Here is a 17924-nt window from a genome sequence, read left to right as displayed (position 1 = left end):
AGGAACAGGATATTTACACAGGCTTAAAGCATTTCTCCACAAATCACTTATAAATTGCAAATGGGAAAATAACTTTACAGTGGAGACATGTGGTCAACATTACCTTAACCAAGTAATCAAAGTTAATATCCTCAATGATGGGACAAAGTGACATCGTGCAGGTGCCGATGTGATGCACTGAGAATGATGGAACATCACTTCTGTGCTGCCAAAAAAGTATAACCTGAGTGACGAGGAAAGCTTAGACAAACCCAAATTGAGGGATATTCTATAAAATAGCCAGCCTGTATGCTTCAAAAATGTCAATGTTATTTAAGTCAAAGAAAGGCTTAGGAACATTTCTAGATTAAAGGAGACTGAAAAACTGTGACAACTAAAAGCAGGATCTACATTAGATTCTGGATCAGAGGGAAACATGCAATAAAGGACATTAGTGAGACAGCTGTCTAAATATGAATGTGGACTGTATATGAAGTAGTAATGCATTAATGTAAATTTCCTTATTTTGTTAGTTGTTACGTAAGAAACTACTCTTGTTCTCAGGAAAATGCCTGCTGAAGTATTTGGAATGAAGGGACAGGATGTCTCCAATTTACACTCAAATGCTTCAAAAATATATGTAAGGAGAAATAAGGCAAATGTGGCAAAATGTTAACAATTTGCAGAATCTGGATGAAGGATAAATGAGAATTCTTTGTACTATTCTTACACCACTTCTGTAAGTTTGATGCTATTTCAAAATAAGTTTTTTAAAACCCTGCAATGGCTCCCTGTTCTCCAGAGTAAAACCAAAGTTCTTAAAACAGCCTGCAAGCCCCTGTGTTATTTGGCTTTTTATCACCTCTCTCACCTCTTCACTCTGCTTCTGGCACATTGACCTCAATACTGCCCTTAGAAAGGCTCCAAGCACCCTGCAGAGTTCAGGTTATATCCTCCTGCCCAGAACACTTTCTTCAACTATCCCCGTGGCTTATTCCCTCATTTCCTTCAGGTCTTTGTTCCAACGTCACTTTTCAGTGAGGACATCACAGATCACCCTATTTAAAATTACATTCCCGGCTGGATGCAGTGGCTCATGCCTGTAATCCCAGCACCTTGGGAGGATGAGGCGGGTAGATCACCTGAGGTCAGGAGTTCAAGACCAGCCAGGCCAACACGGTGAAACCCCGTCTCTATTAAAAAATACAAAAATTAGCCAGGTGTAGTGGTGCATGCCTGTAATCCCAGCTACTCGGGAGGCTGAGGCAGGAAAATCACTTGAACCCGGGAGGCAGAGGTTGCAATGAGCTGAGATTATGCCGCTGCACTCCAGCTTGGGCCATAGAGCGAAAATAAAAATAAAAATGCATTCCCCACCCTCCTTCCAGAAATCCCTATACCCCTTTCCCACTTTGCTTTCCTCTATGGCTTTTTTTCACCTTCTAATATGTTATATGCTTTATCTATTTTTTTTTGTTTGTTTATTGTCTGTCTACATCCAGTAGAACATAACTTCTAAAAATTGGTTAATTAGTTTTAATTTTATGAACCAAAACTAAATAGAAACACAAAACAAACAAAAACCCCAAAACTGTTAGAGACTTTACATTTTTTTTTTTGGCCTGTCGAATATTTACTCCACTGACATTATCTACAGAAGCACTTGGCCAGTTTGTACACAGTGATTCCTTATGCACACTGAAATGGTCTCTGCAAAAATGACATTATATGCAAATCCGTACACCCATCCTCCCGAAAATTCTCCAGCTCCCACAGGAAGTTATCAACTCAAAGCAGGATACTTGAGTTTTCATGTCTTTAGTTGCCTTATCATGATCCCAAATATACATTTCAGGGTTTGTTTTAGTTTTTAAAGACACTTTCCTTGAATATGTGCACTATGGTTAAAATTAAAAAACAAAAGTAATAAAATAAAATGATCGCTGGAAGGAGCTGACCCTCCCCACCCATGTGGGAGACTTCATCTGGCTGCGGCACAGCGAAGACTGTGTGTGTCCCTGGACAGGCGTCCGGCATTGGTGTGGCCCCCGGTGGCGCACCTCTTCAGTGGAGTCAGCGAAGGCTCTTGTTGACTTTTAAAAAGGAGGAGGATGAAGAAGAAAAAAAGGAAAAACAAAACCCCAAATGCCAAAGGAATTTCAGTGGGATGAAGTTTCTCCACCACTTAGAGAATATCTGTGGAGCTGCTGCACAAGCTGGGCCACCATGGTGTCGGAGATGCCGGCACACGCCTCCTCCGCCAGGTAGGTGACCCCTCGCAGCTCTTCAGTGGACCCCAAGTTCCCTCCGCACGCCTGGCTCTTCTTTTTCGACTCTGCAAACAGAGGAGAAATAATTGTAGATAAACACTGAGAGAAAGTCCTCTTTGGGATGTCTTTCATCTTATTTCCGTCTACGTCCGATGGCTACAGAGCTCCATTCTCAAGCTTCTTGGGATATTTTTCTCAGATTGTGAAGATCCAGTCCCCAGAATCGCTGCCCCCCTGAGGCTTGGCCATCTGTTTCCGAGTTGGAATCCTTAGAGCTGGAGTCTTCGTGGCTCTGCTCTGCCTTCCATCTCTTATACCTGTCGATGAGCTCAGTCAAGTAGGAAGTTTTCTTTGCATTGCGTAGTATAAACTTGTGCTTAAATAACTCCTTAGCAGTGGATCTAAAGCTCCGCTCCTTATTCAAACAGGCCTCCACAAACTCCTTGAGGGGTTTACTGTAGTTTTCTTCCAACATTGGTAGGTTGTTCTTTGGAATGAGGAATAAAACTTTCGTGGGATGCAGCTTGGAATGAGGTGGTTCCCCTTTTGCAAGTTAAATAGCTGTTATGACCAAGGACCAGATGTCTGCCTTTGAGTCGTAGGCCGACTATTTGATGACCTCGGATGCCATCTAGAACCAGGTGCCCACGAAGGTGTTCCTTTTGATCTGGGTGTCTGTTAGCTGGCCGGCCATGCCAAAGTCCGCCAGCTTCACCTCGCAGTGCTCAGACAGCAGGACGCTGGCCGCTTTAATGTCTCTATGGATTTTCTTCTCCCAATGGAGGTAATCAAGTCCTTTCAGTATTTATCTTAATATAGTAGCGATCTGGGTTTCATCTAACGGGCCAGGTTCTAACAGATCTAGTGCGGAGCCTCTATCAGGATGTTCCATTATTATCCATACTTTTGTATCCTTCATACATCCGTCATGTATCCATAATATTTGGTTACGTATGGACTGTCACACTGACTCAACACTGTGATTTATTGTTGAATGTCCTCTCTCTCATCTTCAGCTTCTTTCGGATTAATGATGTTTATGGCAACCGCTTTCTGAGTCCGACTGTCAATGCCTTTGAACACCTCGCCAAAGGAGCCTTTCCCAATGTTCTCTAGTTTTGCAAAAAGGCTTTCTGGATCTGCCTTTAACTTCTGTGTGCCGGGCAGGCCCGACTGCACAGGGAGTGAGCCGTGGCGCTCAGGACGACCACTTCCTGGACAGGACGGCTGGGTCAGGGATCCGCGAGAGCCGCGAGGCCCACGGGCCGCGCACAGCCCTGGGGCGGCCGGGCCGGCTGGAGTCAAAGGCCACCCCGGGCTCAGCTGTGGGCGGGCGGCTGCGTCTCCCCGCACCACGCCGGGGAGGGGCTGCAGGGGGCGCAGGGCCTCGAGCAAACTGCCGCCGCCAGTGCAGCTGCTGCTGGGCTGGAGCTGCTAGGCCTGGGCCCGCCTAGAGCCTTTTCTAACTCCCCCAGGTGCAACATTAAATGCAGAATCTTTGCCTACTGGGCTCATATCTATTAATCTGACCTGTTCCAACCTTAAAACAGAAACTTTTTGAGGGGAGATAGAGTTATCTGTTTTGTTCGCTGCTGAATCCCTAGCATCTCAGAATGTTGCCTGTACACAGTGGGCACTCAAATGATTGCGGACTGTATGGATACTGTTTTGCTTGAAATATAAGTTGCAGAAGAATAGGTAATAATAGCTAATACTTAATAAAGCATTTATTATGTACCGGGTAGTGTTTTAAGTGCTTTACATATATTATCTCATTGATTTTATACAAATAATAGAGGTGGATATCATCATCACCATTAACTCCTCCTCCTCCTCCTCATCATCATCATTTCCATGTTGCAGATGAGGAAGCTGAGGCAGTGAGACATTAGGAAAACCAAGTAGTCTGGCTTCAGAGTCTGTTTTATTAGCTACTGTGGTGTCCTGTCTCTCTTGTGATATGACCCCTTTTATAGTATGTTTAAAAGCCTGAGCCCGCTGCAGTGGCTCACATCTGTTATTCTGGCACTTTGGGAGGCCAAGGTGAGAGGGTTGCTTGAGGCCAGGAATTTGAGACCATATGGGCAATATAGCAAGATGCTATCTCTACAAAACATACAAACATTATCCAGGCGTGGTGGTGGATGCCTATGGTCCCAGCTACTCTGGAGGCTGAGGTGGGGGGATTGCTTGAGCCTGGGAGGTAGAGGCTGCAGTGAACCTTGATTGTGCCAATGTATTCCAGCATGGGCAACAGCCAGACCCTTTCTCGAAGGAAAGACAGAAGAAAGAAAGAAAGAAAGAAAGAAAGAAAGAAAGAAAGAAAGAAAGAAAGAAAGAAAGAAAGAAAGAAAGAAAGAAAGAAAGACAGGCAAATTTATGTGATGTTTAAAAACATGTAGTATCACTATGCAAAATAATACTACGCACTGTTAAGGAATGCCCACATATGTAGTGAAAGTATAAAGGAATGCATGGGAATGACAATGAGCAGGTAATCATTCGTAGTTGGGTGGTAGTTTTTAAGTTGGCAATCAAATATAATTAAAATTGTCCTTCAAAATCTCTTAAGGAGTTGTCAGCACAGATGATTTTTCCTCCAGCATTGGACCCTTTTGCTGTTTCTACAGTTAAGCTCCAAATTCAATAGCTGGCTTGCTATTCCCCACCAATTGGCCTGGTAGGATGCTCATACCAGGAAAGGGAGAGGGAATGAAGACAGCTTGGACCTTCAACAGATTAAGGGTCTTTTAGTGTTAGAAACAGGGACAGAGCTGCAACAAGTCAATCAGCTCAGCCCTCTCTGTGGGAGGACAAGTAAATCAGCAGAGCCATATGGCTACCTAGGCCTTTGAGTTTCCAGGCATGGATGGCTCATAACATCCCGTGATAGCCTTTTCTGGCGCTTATCAATTCCTATTGTCAATAATGACTTATTTATATCTAACTTACATCTCCCACTGCGATTTCAGTCAATTTCCTACTTCTCTGTAGATATGGAGAGCAGATGGTCAACATTCTCCTTATAACCTTCCAGGGAATGAAAGATACCCATTGAAGCCTTCCCAGGTGACAAATGTTTTCCTGACAAAAGAGTCCCAATTTAATTTTCTAGTCAGTTATTTCATTTGTGCTATGTTGGATTTTTAATAAAACATACAGTGCTTTTCTTTGAAAAAAATAACACATGCAGATGATTATAATTCTTACAGTACAAAAGCCTGTTCAGTGAAAACTGAGGTTCCCTCCCACCCAAAACCCCTCAGTTTCCCTCTCTAGAAGCAGCTAGTCTTACCAGGATCCTTTTCCAGAGATATTTGATGACATCTCTAAGTATATGTGAATAACTCTCCTCTAAATTATTTTCTTCATTTCAGCAAACATTAATTAAGCACCTACTATGTGTCAGGCACCGTACTAACTCCTGGGTCAGGGGACAGAAAGAACAAGATGTGTTTCCCTGTCCTCAGGAAGTTTACACTTTAGTAGGGGAGAAAGGTAGAGTTTATGAAGTATTGATTGAGCACCCTCTATGTGTCAGACAGCATGTGAACCACTGGAGAACATGGAGTTCTTGCCCTACCAGAGCTTAGTGTTGTGAGGGAGACAGATCAATGAGCAGGCATGGTGTGAAATATGAACACATGCCAGGGAAGTGTCAATATGTTTCTTGGTAATGGCTCTACATCTCCTTGTAGGCTGTGTGACCCCACGTTGGGGATGGGTCACAAAACCTAAGCCTTGTGCCTACTGGAAAGGAGAAGTGGTAGAGTCCTAGATAGGAGCAGTGGTGCTGGAACCTGGTGCTAGGCGCTGGCCCAAGCACTTTACATACGGTGTGTTATGTAATATTCACAGCAATATGAAGTGAGTTCCATGATCAGTATTTTACAAATGAAGACACTGGGGGCTCCAGAGATGTTAGGGAACTGGCTACAAGTCACACAGGTGGGACTCAAACTCAAGCCTGTCTTTCCACAAAGCCTGGGTTCTTATTCACTACACTGATCACAGTTTGTGGGTTTTGGGGTGAATCATGGATGATTCCAATACACCTCCTCCTTCTCTGTTCCCCTGTGAAGAATCCTGGCCTTAAGCTGGGTCGACTCAGCCTCCTATGAGACTGAATTTTCCATTGAAGATATGAGACGAAGAGGAAAATGCACTGGTTTGGTAGTCAAAACACCTTGGTTCTAGCTCCTGCTTTACCTTTCACAAGCTCTATGACTTTGGACGAGTCATTCTACCCTTGGAACCTCAGGGGCCTCACCTGTGAAGTTCAGAGGCTGACAGGGATCATCTCTGAATCCTCCATGGGATTTGATGGTATTTCTGTCACCCCTAAGGGGCTGTAATGACACCTTCTGGGACAAAAACCACATCCCCTTCTTGAGATGAACATAAAGCCAGTTCAGTAAATCTATTTACTTTCGAGGTGACTTGAAGAATGAATGTCCGGTGCGGGTAAATAGCTGGCTTCACCTTACTGATGGAGTAAGATGTGAACAAGTTCATGCCTCCTTGGCCTCTGCTTTCTGCTCATAGTTCTGAACACTACCCCTCCTCCTCCCCACTTTCTCAATAAAGTGAAATGAGCCTTAGTCAAGTAAGCAAGTACCCTTTTAATATATCCAATTTAATTAAAGCAATAATCAACTAGGAACTGAAGATAATCCTTAGTGAAAACTGGGTCAGAGCCCTCAAATTAATGGGTTATTGCAGGGTTGTAATAACCTGAGAACTTTGCCCATGCTGATTTTATGCTCAGGAGAGCAGCCCCATGACATGCTACAAGCCACAAAAAGAGGATCTACCTGGATCAATAAGCCCCATAAAGCTAAGAGCAGAGAGGCTGGTTTGATGCAGAAAAGAAGGTGACTGAGGCATGGACAGCAGAAAATGAGTCTCCTGTTTTGTGCTTCTTTCATTTCACATCAAACCTAGGAATTTAGAAGCAAGATCTGGTCATTTGGGGTTGGGAAGTTAAAAGAGTCCAGTTCTCAGGTAAGTGTCTCTCTCGCTCCCTTCCTCCTTCCCTCCCTCTTTCCTTTCCTTCCTTCTTTCTCTCTTCCCCCCACTTCTTTCCCTTAAATTTTTCTGAACCACAAAATTAAGAAATATGCATCATAAAATAACCAAATTGCTTGAAATTGTGTGAGGTATAAAATTCAGGTCTTTAATCCTCAACCTTTCTTTCTCTTTTCCTCTTTCTTTACTTTTCCTCCTTCCTTCCTTTTATGTTTTTTCAAAATTATGAAAGTAACGTATGCTCATTGTAAAAACAAACAGTACACAATCATAGGAAGTATAAAGGAAACATTTAATTCCCATTTTTCCTTCCTGTCTCTTTCCTCCCCTTCCTATCTTCCTTACCTTCCTCTCTCTTGCTTTCTTCCTTTCTCCTGTCCTTTGATTTTTAAAATTATGTAACTAATTTATAATCTTTGTAAAATAACCAAACAGTACAGAACAGTATGGAAAAATTATCAAGCCCCACCCCCTTTCTTCAACCCACATTTTCATGCCTTATATATAGACTTACCTTATTCGTTTTTTTTTTGGAGACAGTCTCGCTCTGTCACCCCGGCTGGAGTGCAGTGGCGTGAACACGGCTCAATGCATCGTCTGTCTTCCAGGTTCAAGTGATTCTCGTACCTCAGCCTCTCAAGTAGCTAGAATTATAGGCATGTGCCACCATGCCCGACTAATTTTGTATTTTTAGTAGAGACAGGGTTTCACCATGTTGCCCAGGCTGGTTTCGAACTCCTGGTCTCAAGTGACCCGGCCGCCTGGGCCTTCGAAAGTGCTGTGGTTACAGGCATGAGCCACCATGCCCGGCCTTTATTCCTTTTAATGGTTGCATAGTATTCTGTTGTGTAAATGTCCCATGATTTATTTATTGGGCACCAGGTAAGTTTCTGAAACATACCTTGAAGTTGTTATAAAAGTTTAGAGGAAATGTAAGAAAAATATAAATTGGATTATTTGCTGCTGAAAATTCCATTTTATAGATAGCAATCATATCCATTTCTATAGCACTTTATGCTTTGAAAATTGCCTTCGAAGCATAGTCTCATTTGATCCTCTTCGAGAGCAGCTCTGGGAAATAGGCAGATTATTATCTCCATTTTTACAGATAAGGAAACTGAGGCCCAGGGAAATTAAGGAAGAGAAATATGTATGGCCTCACAGCCAGTTACTGAATCTCAGCCTAGTCCTCTTATAGCACTATAAATTTAAGCTGCATTTCATTTTGCAAGTCATAAAAGATTTAGACACCCCCTTACTTCTAAGTTCATAGTTTAGAAAACCCATCCAACTCATACAAATTCCCTTATTATTCTAATGAGAATGGCAGTAGAATCCTTGGTAAATATGAAGAGCCTGATTAATGGCTGGTGTTCATAGCAAGCCCAAGATTCATTTGACTTCCTAATTGGCTTCTGTTACATTAAATGTAAAGTGGGTCTATTCACTCTAAATCCCACTTGGAGGTAGAAAGAAATACAATATGTTGCATTATCCTATAGAAAAGGAAGTGTTCAAATCAGTAGTAAATCATTCAGAAGCATATTTTATTTAAAATCATAAATGCCCATCAGCACCCTACCGCCAATTTTCTGTAACATGTTTCAGTAGGATTTGCAGTTTTAACACCGTTTTGTTTGGAGAAAAGGGGGTTTTCAGTGCATTTTCCACATAAGACACTATAGTTACAATTAATTAATGAGAGAAGCTGGGTGAATGTAATGAAATGGTGATTAGATTTCTCTAAACGGATCTGCTTTAAAAATACAAATGATTTGATGAGTTACTTTTGTCAACAAGGTCTTCTTGCATAACAGTCCTTCAAGAAATTTAGGATCATTACAACTACAAGTAGTTGAATTGAAGTTTGTGCATTAGGGTTGAAAGTATCACACTTTGGTTTTTTGTTTGTTTGTTTGTTTGTTTTTGAGACAGAGTTTTGCATTTGTTGCCCAGGCTGGAGTGCAGTGGTGCAATCTTGGCTCACTGCAACCTCCGCCTCCCGGGTCCAAGCAATTCTCCTGCCTCAGCCTCCCAAGTAGCTGGGATTACAGGTGCCCGCCACTATGCCCGGCTAATTATTGTTTGTTTTTTTGTATTTTTAGTAGAGATGGTGTTTCACCATGTTGGCCAGGCTGGTCGCAAACTCCTGACTTCAGGTGATCCACCCGCTTCAGCCTCCCAAAGTGCTGGGATTACAGGTGTGAGTCACCACTCCTGGCCTCACATTTTGTAATTATGCATTTAATGTCTCTCCTCCCCACAGGGCTAACTGTCCTATGATGGCAGATATCTGTGTCTTGTCTTCTCAGCACTGTATTCCCAGGGAGCAACACAGTGTCCGGCACACAGAAGGGATTCAATAAAATTTGTTGAGCTAGTATATAGATAAATCCATCAGTGAGGTTTCAGCCAGGCTGGGTATCTCAGGTAAATGCCTATCATGTGGTTGGCTGACATGACTTTAAGCAATAGGAAAAAACCTTAGGTGGAATGCAAAGGAGAATTGTGGTCACATACACTTAGAAATTGTCTTTTCTGAATCTGAGCTGGGCATATTTTTGACTTTTTAAACACAGACTTAGACAATGAAAGAGCGCATCATATATCAGAAGCTTTATGGATTGATTCTCATGTCGAGTTTTATCTTTCTCTCAGGTAAGAAAACATATTCTTATTATCTCTTTCAATGTCTCATGTATAGTAGGTTATAGAAATAAACCATTTGAAAAATACTACCAGTGGAGATTTGCTGGGCTGCCTCTTAATGGTCACCTTTCGGTCAGTATGGCTACAGAAGAAGCTGAAGTGTCAGTAAGTGAATTCATTCATTCAGTATTCTGTACTACTGGTAGAGAACTGGCCTCAAGCAGGCAGTAACTTGGACTACTGCCTTTGACATTTCTTAAAGCAACTCTGAAATGCCATTTGGCAGCTAATGCACACGTAACAGAAGATTTGGGTTTTCTTTTGGGCTGTTTCCTCTCCTCCATAATGCTTTATTTAAAGCTGTCTGAAGCATTGTGATACCATCTTTCTATCTCCATTATATGCACATGGCAAGAATCATAGAATACAGATGGGGAAACTGAGGCATACAAACAGCTGGTAACAGATTCATAAAGCAATGGGCATATATTCTGGAAGCACCCAGACCTTCCCTAGACTCTATGACAGGAATGAATATAATTTATCTCTATTTTGCAGTAGATAATTAAGACAATTCACTCAAGTAGCTGATAATTTAGAGACTTCAGGAGAAGGTCTTGGTAAACTGAAATCTTGTCCATATTAAGTAAATTCGGTTGATAACTTTGCTCATTTAGCACATAAGTACTTAGCTAAAATGTCATAAATGCCAGTGAGTGACAATGCCTGATGAAATTGACCTGGGGTTTAATTTGAATGGTCCTCAGGTGTAAGAGCTAATCTGCAAAAATACCAAATCATCATCGCCATCAAGAGCAAACACTGGCTTCTTGCTGCATGCAGAGCCTGATGGGGAACCATGTTTCTTATAATAGAGATTGAAATGGGGCCTACGGGGTACAGTGGCAACTTTGTCATCTGGCCTGACCTACCTGCTAAGAAGTTGATTTATTTTTCCTCTGCCTGTTTCCTCAAGGGCAAGAAACTGTATTTTCCCAATTTCTTTATCCAAAGCATCCAACACAGGCCTTGACATAGTTTAGGCACTTGGTTCATATGTGCTGATTTAATGAATTCATGCAATTTTAAATGATGAAAACTTTCAATACCTGTATGGTGGTGGGGTATATGACACAAACTCCATTGGGTTTTTGTGAAGGGCTACAGGGCATGGTATAGAGCAATCTAGAATAGTGGAATATAGGAATCTAGTGCAGTCATGGAATAAAAAGTGAAGAGTGTGTGGTACTGAAAAGTTTGCATGGGTTTGCGAGGAATATCACTGGTCAATGAAAATTATTATTATTATTATTGTTACTTTGAGACAAAGCCTCGCTTTGTTGACAAGGCTGGAATGCAGTGACACGATCTTGGCTCACTGCAACTTCTGCCTCCCAGATTCAAGCAATTCTCCTGCCTCACCCTCCTGAGTAGCTGAGATTACAGGCGTCTGCCACCATGCCTGGCTAATTTTTGCAATGGTCAGTGAAACTTATGATAGATGTGCAGGTCCTCAACCTGAAGAGGTCAATTTAAAGCAGTCACGAGGTTTTCCAGACTGTTTAAGTCTCAAATTCATGAGTCAAACAAGTTTTTTTTTGTAGGTTCTCAAACACTCAATTATAATTGTTCTTTGATTACCAAGAAATTCATTACTTTCTTCTTGGAAAAAAAAAAAAAAAAACCTGTCCTTGGAAACAACAGCATAACTAAGGTTCAGTTCCCTTCAGGCTCCAGATGAGTCACCAGCCTCCCAACTGTGAGGGTCATTATTGGGGAGAGATTAAGGCCAGATTAAGCAGAGGGTGACTCAGAGATGCTCTAACTGGGAGGAGCCAGAGTGTGGAGCAAAACTGTCTCCATAGAAGAATATCAAGGGTTGAGAAGGAGAAACCAAATCTGTATTAAGGTCTATGGGGTGAGAGCAGAGCCAGAAAGAAGAGATGAAGACTGAGGTCAAGAGCTGAATAGTTGCAGAATGGAGCAGGAGATAAAAAATAAGGCATAAATGAGAGAAGAGGGCCTAGGACTTAGGCTGTACAAGGGACTCAGTTTCCTAGTGCTCTGTCTTAGTCTGCTCAGGTTGCCAAAACAAAATATCATAGATTGGATGGTTTAAACCATGGGCATTTATTTCTCATGGTTCTGGAAGCTGAGGGTTCAAGATCAAGGTGCCAGATGATTCAATTCTTGGTGAGGGCCCTCTTCCTGGTTTGTAGACAGCTGCCTTCTCTCTGTGTCCTCACAAGGCTGAGACAGAGAGAGAGCTCTGCTTTCTTCCTCTTCTATAATGGCACTAATCCCATCATAGGGGCTCCACCTTCATGCCCTCATGTAAACCTAATTACTTTCCAAAGGCCACACCTTCAAATACCAACACATTAGAGGTTGGGGCTTCAGCATAGGATTTAAGGGGAGGGGGAAACAAACATTCAGTCCATAACATGATTTTCCTCTTAATGGTGCTGGCTATTGGCTATGTAATGGGTATGGATAGGTTTGGGTTGAAGACATAGGGCTATAGTAGTTGTCCTAAGGTCTTGCTCATACCATGTATACACACACACACACACACACACACACAGGCACACACACACACACACTCACATCTCAAGTGGAGCAGGACAGGCTTTGCTGGCTGAAAGAGTGTAACATGTGTTCTGGAGCATTCTTGAGTTGGGAGACTGGGGTTTTGTGACATTCTTGAGGTGGGAGGCTGGGTTTTTGAGGCACCTAGCCTCTAGAGTCAGTAACTTTTTCTCCTATATTGGATAGTCAATTAGTCAATCTGGGCTGGAATGAACTTTCCTGAGTTGTCACATATGCAGAGACAACCTGACCAGGAATCCTTTTGACACAGGATAGCCCCAGAGCCATGTCAGAAAATCAGTCTTTATGCTATAGAGACAAACTAGGTTGGGGGAGTCAGGACACAGTAGGAGTGTAGAGGTAAAGAAGTTCTTCTGAAAGGTGTTTGTGTAGCCAGGGTTCAGAAAAAGCCTTATCTTTTTTTTTTTTAAATTTTATTTTTTAAATTTTAAATAGACACAGGATCTTGCTATGTTGCCCGGACTGGTCTTGAACTCCTGAGCTCAAGTGATCCTCCCACCTCAGCCTCCCAAAGTGCTGGGATTACAGGCGTGTGCCACCCTGCCTCGTCTATCTTTTCTTGAGAAACTGATTCCAAGAGAAAGGAGAAGTGGAGGATAAACTTTGAGTAGAAACTCTAAATTTCTGTATGAATTCAAGAGTTGAGTTGTCCAATATGGTAATTACTTGCAACATGTGGCTAGGTTTTAATTAATTAAAATTAAGCTAAATTAAAAATTCAGTTCTTAGGAACACAAGCCAGATTTTAAGTGCTCAATAGCTACAAGTGGCTGGTTGCTACCATATTAGGCAGTGCAGATACAGAACATTTCCGTATCACAGAAAGTTTTATTAGACAGCACTGTTCTAGAAGGTTGTAGAGACTGGCATTTGAGAAAAAACATTTGTTTTAAACAGCTTTATTGGGCTGGGTGTGGTGCCTGTAATCCCAGCATTTTGGGAAGCCAAGGCAGGTGGATCACTTGAGCTCAGGAGTTTGAGACAGCCTTGGCAATATGGCAAAACTCCGTCTCTACTAAAAATACAAAAATGAGCCGGGCGTGGTGGCATGCACCTGTAATCCCAGTTACTCGGGAGACTGAGGCACAAGAATTGTTTGAACCCAGGAGGTGGAGGTTGCAGTGAGTCAAGATCGCGTCATTGCACTCCAGCCTGGGCAACGGGAGTGAAACCCTGTCCCCAAAACAAAACAAAACAAAACAAAATAAAATAAACCCGTTTATTGAAATATAATTTACATACCATACAATTCACCCATTAAAAGTATACAATTCAATGGTTTTCAGTATATTTACAGTGGTGCAATCATCACTACTATCTAATTCCAGAACATTTTTATAATCCTCAAAAGAAATATCATACTCTCCGTTCCTCCCACAGCACTCCAGGCCTTGGCAATCAGTAATCTCTTTTCTGCCTCTATGAATTTGCCTATTCTGGACATTTCAAATAAATGGAATCATACAATATGCAGCCTTTTGTGACTGGCTTCTTCCACTTTACACAATGTTTTCAAGGTTCATCCATGTGGAGCATGCATCAGCAGTTCATTTATTTTTATTGCTGAACAATATTCAATGGTATGGATATACCTCATATTTTTTTCCATTCACCAGTTAATGGACATTTGAGTTGTTTCTACATTTTGACTATTATGAATAATGCTGTATGAACATTTGTGTGCAAGTTTTGTGTGGACATATGCTTTCATTTCTTTTGTGAATATACCTAGGAGTGGAATTGCAGAGTCATATATAACTTTATGATTAACATTTTGAGGAGCTTGCAGACCATTTTCCAAAGAGGCTGCATCATTTTACATCCCCACTAGCAGTGTATGAAGGTTCTGATTTCTCCACATCCTTGTCAACACTTGCTATTGTCTGTCTTTTTGATCATAGCCATCCTATTGGAAATGAAGTGATACTCCACTGTGGTTTTGATGTGCATTTCCCTATGACTATTAAGCATTTTTTCATGTGTAAAAACAGATATTTTGTCTAACAATACTCAAAGCATTTCACCTGGGAAATTATGCCTTCTGGACTCTGAAGTATACATTCTTTCTTTTTTATTTTTTCAGATACATATTTCCTTGAGTTGGCACAGGCATAGCACATTTGTCCAGCATAGGACAGATGAAAAAGGCTCATATGATAGCCTGTTTGAGTTTGAGCATGTCATGTAGGAGGGTGACTGACCACCATACTCTGTCTCAGGCTAGCAAGTTTTACAGATTTCCTTCATCAACAGTAAAAATATTGATAGGGAATTGCATAGGCTGAAAAGTAGGTCTGAAATACTGTTTTCCCCATGTTGTTCATCGCCCAGAGGTGGATGGGCTTCTAGGATCCTTGGCTTGGATTTTTGTTACCTAGGTACTTTTGAGTTGGTCTATCAAGGTAGGGCTTATGGGAGCTGTTAGCATCACAACATAGAGACCTCAGTAGAGGGCCCTGTAATTCCACTGCCAGGTAATAATCAGCAGTCTTTCCTCTTCTGGAAATGGCTCCTCTGCACACAGCTTTATGCAAACTTAGGTGCCATCTTTCGTTCTTCCCTTTCTCTCACCCTCCACATCTAATCCATTGAGTCTTGTTCATGCCACCTCAAAAATACGTCCCAAATCTGACTGCTTTCTTTTCTTTTCTTCTCTCTCTTTTTAAACCATTTTAACTGCCTCCGCCATGGGCTGAGCCACCATCATTTTCTGTTGGCTGACTTCAGTAGCCTCCTAATGGTCTCCCTGCTTTCACTCTTGCTCTACTACAGTCTATTCTCCACACAGCAGCCAGAGTGATCCTTTAATATATCAAGTCAGATCATACCACTGTTTTACTCAAAACTTGCCAATAAGTTCCTATCAAAATTAGAATATAATTCAAACTTTTTAATGAGACCTAAAAAGCACTACATGATCTGATCTCCCACTGCCTCTTGCACTTCACTTACTACCATGCTTCCTCTTTCTCCCTCTGCTCCATACACACTGGCTTCCTACTATTCCATAAACACACCAAGCACAGTCCCACCAAAAGGCCTTTGCACATACTGTTACCCATGTTTGGGTCACTCTTATTCCACATTTATGTATCCTGTCTCTTTTTTCATCCCTTGGGACTGAGCTAAAATGACTCTCAGAGAGGCCTTTCTTAACTATACTATATAATGTAGACATTTCCTTTCCCCTCATCTCTGCTTTTACCATTAACTAACTCATCAACCTGTCAACTTCCTTCAGAGTACTGTATGTAATTTGTGTTTTTTCCTTTACTTGTTTATTGACTGCATCAGTCCCTGGAATGTAAGCTGACGAGGTCAAGGACCTTGTGTGTTATGTCTACTCTATTACTGCACTCTAACACTGACACATAGTCAATGCTCAATGACCATCACTGTTGAGTAAATAAATTTCTTCAGGGAGCTTCTGGCTTTATGAGTAAGGACATCTATTTTTTTTGGGTGAGACGTGGGCCTTGAATCCAAGATTTGAAGGAACAATCACATGACCTATGTGAGGATAATTCCTCTGTATCCTATGCCAAGAACTCTTGGCAGACCACATATGGAGTCAGCAGCCTAGGTACTAGAGGAAGGGATGTGTTGGACAACTCTGGCTGGCGATTGGTGGTAGAAATGAGGATCAGGGTTGGACACTTCTATATCTGGTAGGCCTGGTTTATCTAAGGATTAACCTGGTTACAAGACCAGTGGAAAGTGTGGGCAGTGGGTGGCAGATAGTAACTCTGATTCTCTGTGGTTGTTCACACTATGGCCACGGTGATGTGGGTAATGGAGCTCCCCAGTGTCAGGTGCCTATTGATTATATCTACTCAGACAGCCATGGGGCTGCTAGACCAGGGCCTGGTCTACAAAGTTTTTCAGTGCTGCAGAATGTTGAATTCCAAGGACTTATGATTCTAAGAGCCAGAAGACTCCCTGCTCAAGTGAGTATCTGCTCACCTGCCCTTTTATGAGTGGGTAGTGACACTTCCCAGATGAGGCAGGCATGGAGTAGCCTTGGTAGAATGCTCACTCTCAGAGTGGCCAGATTCTTCAAGGTATAAACACAACTGATGCCTCTGGTGGGCCCTTTTTCTCAAATCTGCTCTGCCTCCTCACCTTGCTCTCATAGGTATTACCAGGTGGTTAGCTGGGTTCTGAGCCTTACACAGTATTGAGTCAAGCTGTGTCTTCCCAACATTCATATGTTGAAGTCCTAACCCTCAGTACCTCAGAATGTGATCTTCTTTGGAAATAGGGTTATTGAAGATATAATTAGTTAAGATAAAGTCATACTGCAGTAGAGTGGGCCCCTAATCCAATATTATTGGTATCTTTATAAGAAGAAAAAGTGTGGACATAGATATGCACACAGGGATATCACCATGTAAAGATGAAGGCAGATATCGGGGTCATGTGCTTACAGGCCAAATAATACCAAATATTGCCACAAAACCACCAGAAACTAGGAAAGAGGCATAGAACAGATTCTCTCTCACAGCTCTCAGAAGGAACCAACCCTGCTGACACCTTGACCTTGGACTTCTAGCCTCCATAACTGTGAGATGATACATTTCTGTTGTTTAAACCACGCAGTATGTGGTATGTTGTTAGGGCAGCCCTGGCAAACTAATGACACAGACACTGATGCTCTGGCAAGCTCATTGGGTTAGAATTAAAAAGAGGAAAGTAGGTTACCTCATGGGGAAGAAACAGTGACCAGATCATGCCCAGAGTACCTAACCATGGAAGAACCTCATTTGTCCTTTTCCCTGAAGGTAGTAGAGGACAGTGGACCTGGAATCACAGTCCCCCAAACTTTGAAACACTTGAACATTTTAAGGAGAAACTTTGCCTTCTAAGAAAGGGTAGAAAAAACTGTATAGGATATATCTGATGTTACTTAATGCTGTCATAAGCAGAAAACAAAGGGATTTTTCCTGGAAAAAACCATTCAGATTGTCTGTCTCTTAGAGTTTTAAATCTTTTCTCTCTGACTTTTTATTTTATTTGGTTATTTATTTTTGAGACAGAGTTTTGATCTTGTTGCCCAGGCTGGAGTACAGTGGCGAGATCTCGGCTCACTGCAACCACTGCCTCCTGGGTTCAAGTGATTCTCCTGCCTCAGCCTCCCAAGTAGCTGGGATTAAAGGTGTCTGCCACCACACCTGGCTACTTTTTTATTTTTAGGAGAGATGGGGTTTTGCCATGTTGGCCAGGTTGGTCTCAAACTCCTGAACTCAGGTGATACGCCCGCCTCTGCCTCCCAAAGTGCTGGGATTACAGGCGTGAGCCACCACACCTGGCCTTACTCACTGACTTTTAAAATGAATGTATTTATTACTTTTAGGGTCTGACAGGCAGAGAGAATTCTCCCTTGATCTT

At 42.1% G+C, this 17924-nt stretch overlaps 1 protein-coding gene and 1 pseudogene across 2 annotated transcripts in view; one reads left to right on the top strand and one right to left on the bottom strand.

Annotated features, from left to right (window-relative positions):
* Positions 1–1282: 1282 nt before the first annotated feature.
* Positions 1283–4339, bottom strand: LOC101009098 (annotated as a pseudogene). The gene has a single exon (XR_002519637.2). The product of XR_002519637.2 is annotated as a serine/threonine-protein kinase 24 pseudogene (transcript).
* A 5082-nt stretch (positions 4340–9421) lies between these two features.
* Positions 9422–17924, top strand: part of ADGRG4 (adhesion G protein-coupled receptor G4) — a 108068-nt gene continuing 99565 nt past the window's right edge. The window contains exon 1 of the mRNA XM_021932722.2: positions 9422–9935. Within this exon, the coding sequence (XP_021788414.2) occupies positions 9866–9935 (70 nt within the window). The 5' untranslated portion in view covers positions 9422–9865. The remainder of the gene's footprint in view (positions 9936–17924) is intronic.

This window comes from Papio anubis, chromosome X (genome assembly GCF_008728515.1).
Source record: "Papio anubis isolate 15944 chromosome X, Panubis1.0, whole genome shotgun sequence".
Classification (NCBI taxonomy): domain Eukaryota; kingdom Metazoa; phylum Chordata; class Mammalia; order Primates; family Cercopithecidae; genus Papio; species Papio anubis.
This window is presented reverse-complemented; position numbering and strand designations above follow the sequence as displayed.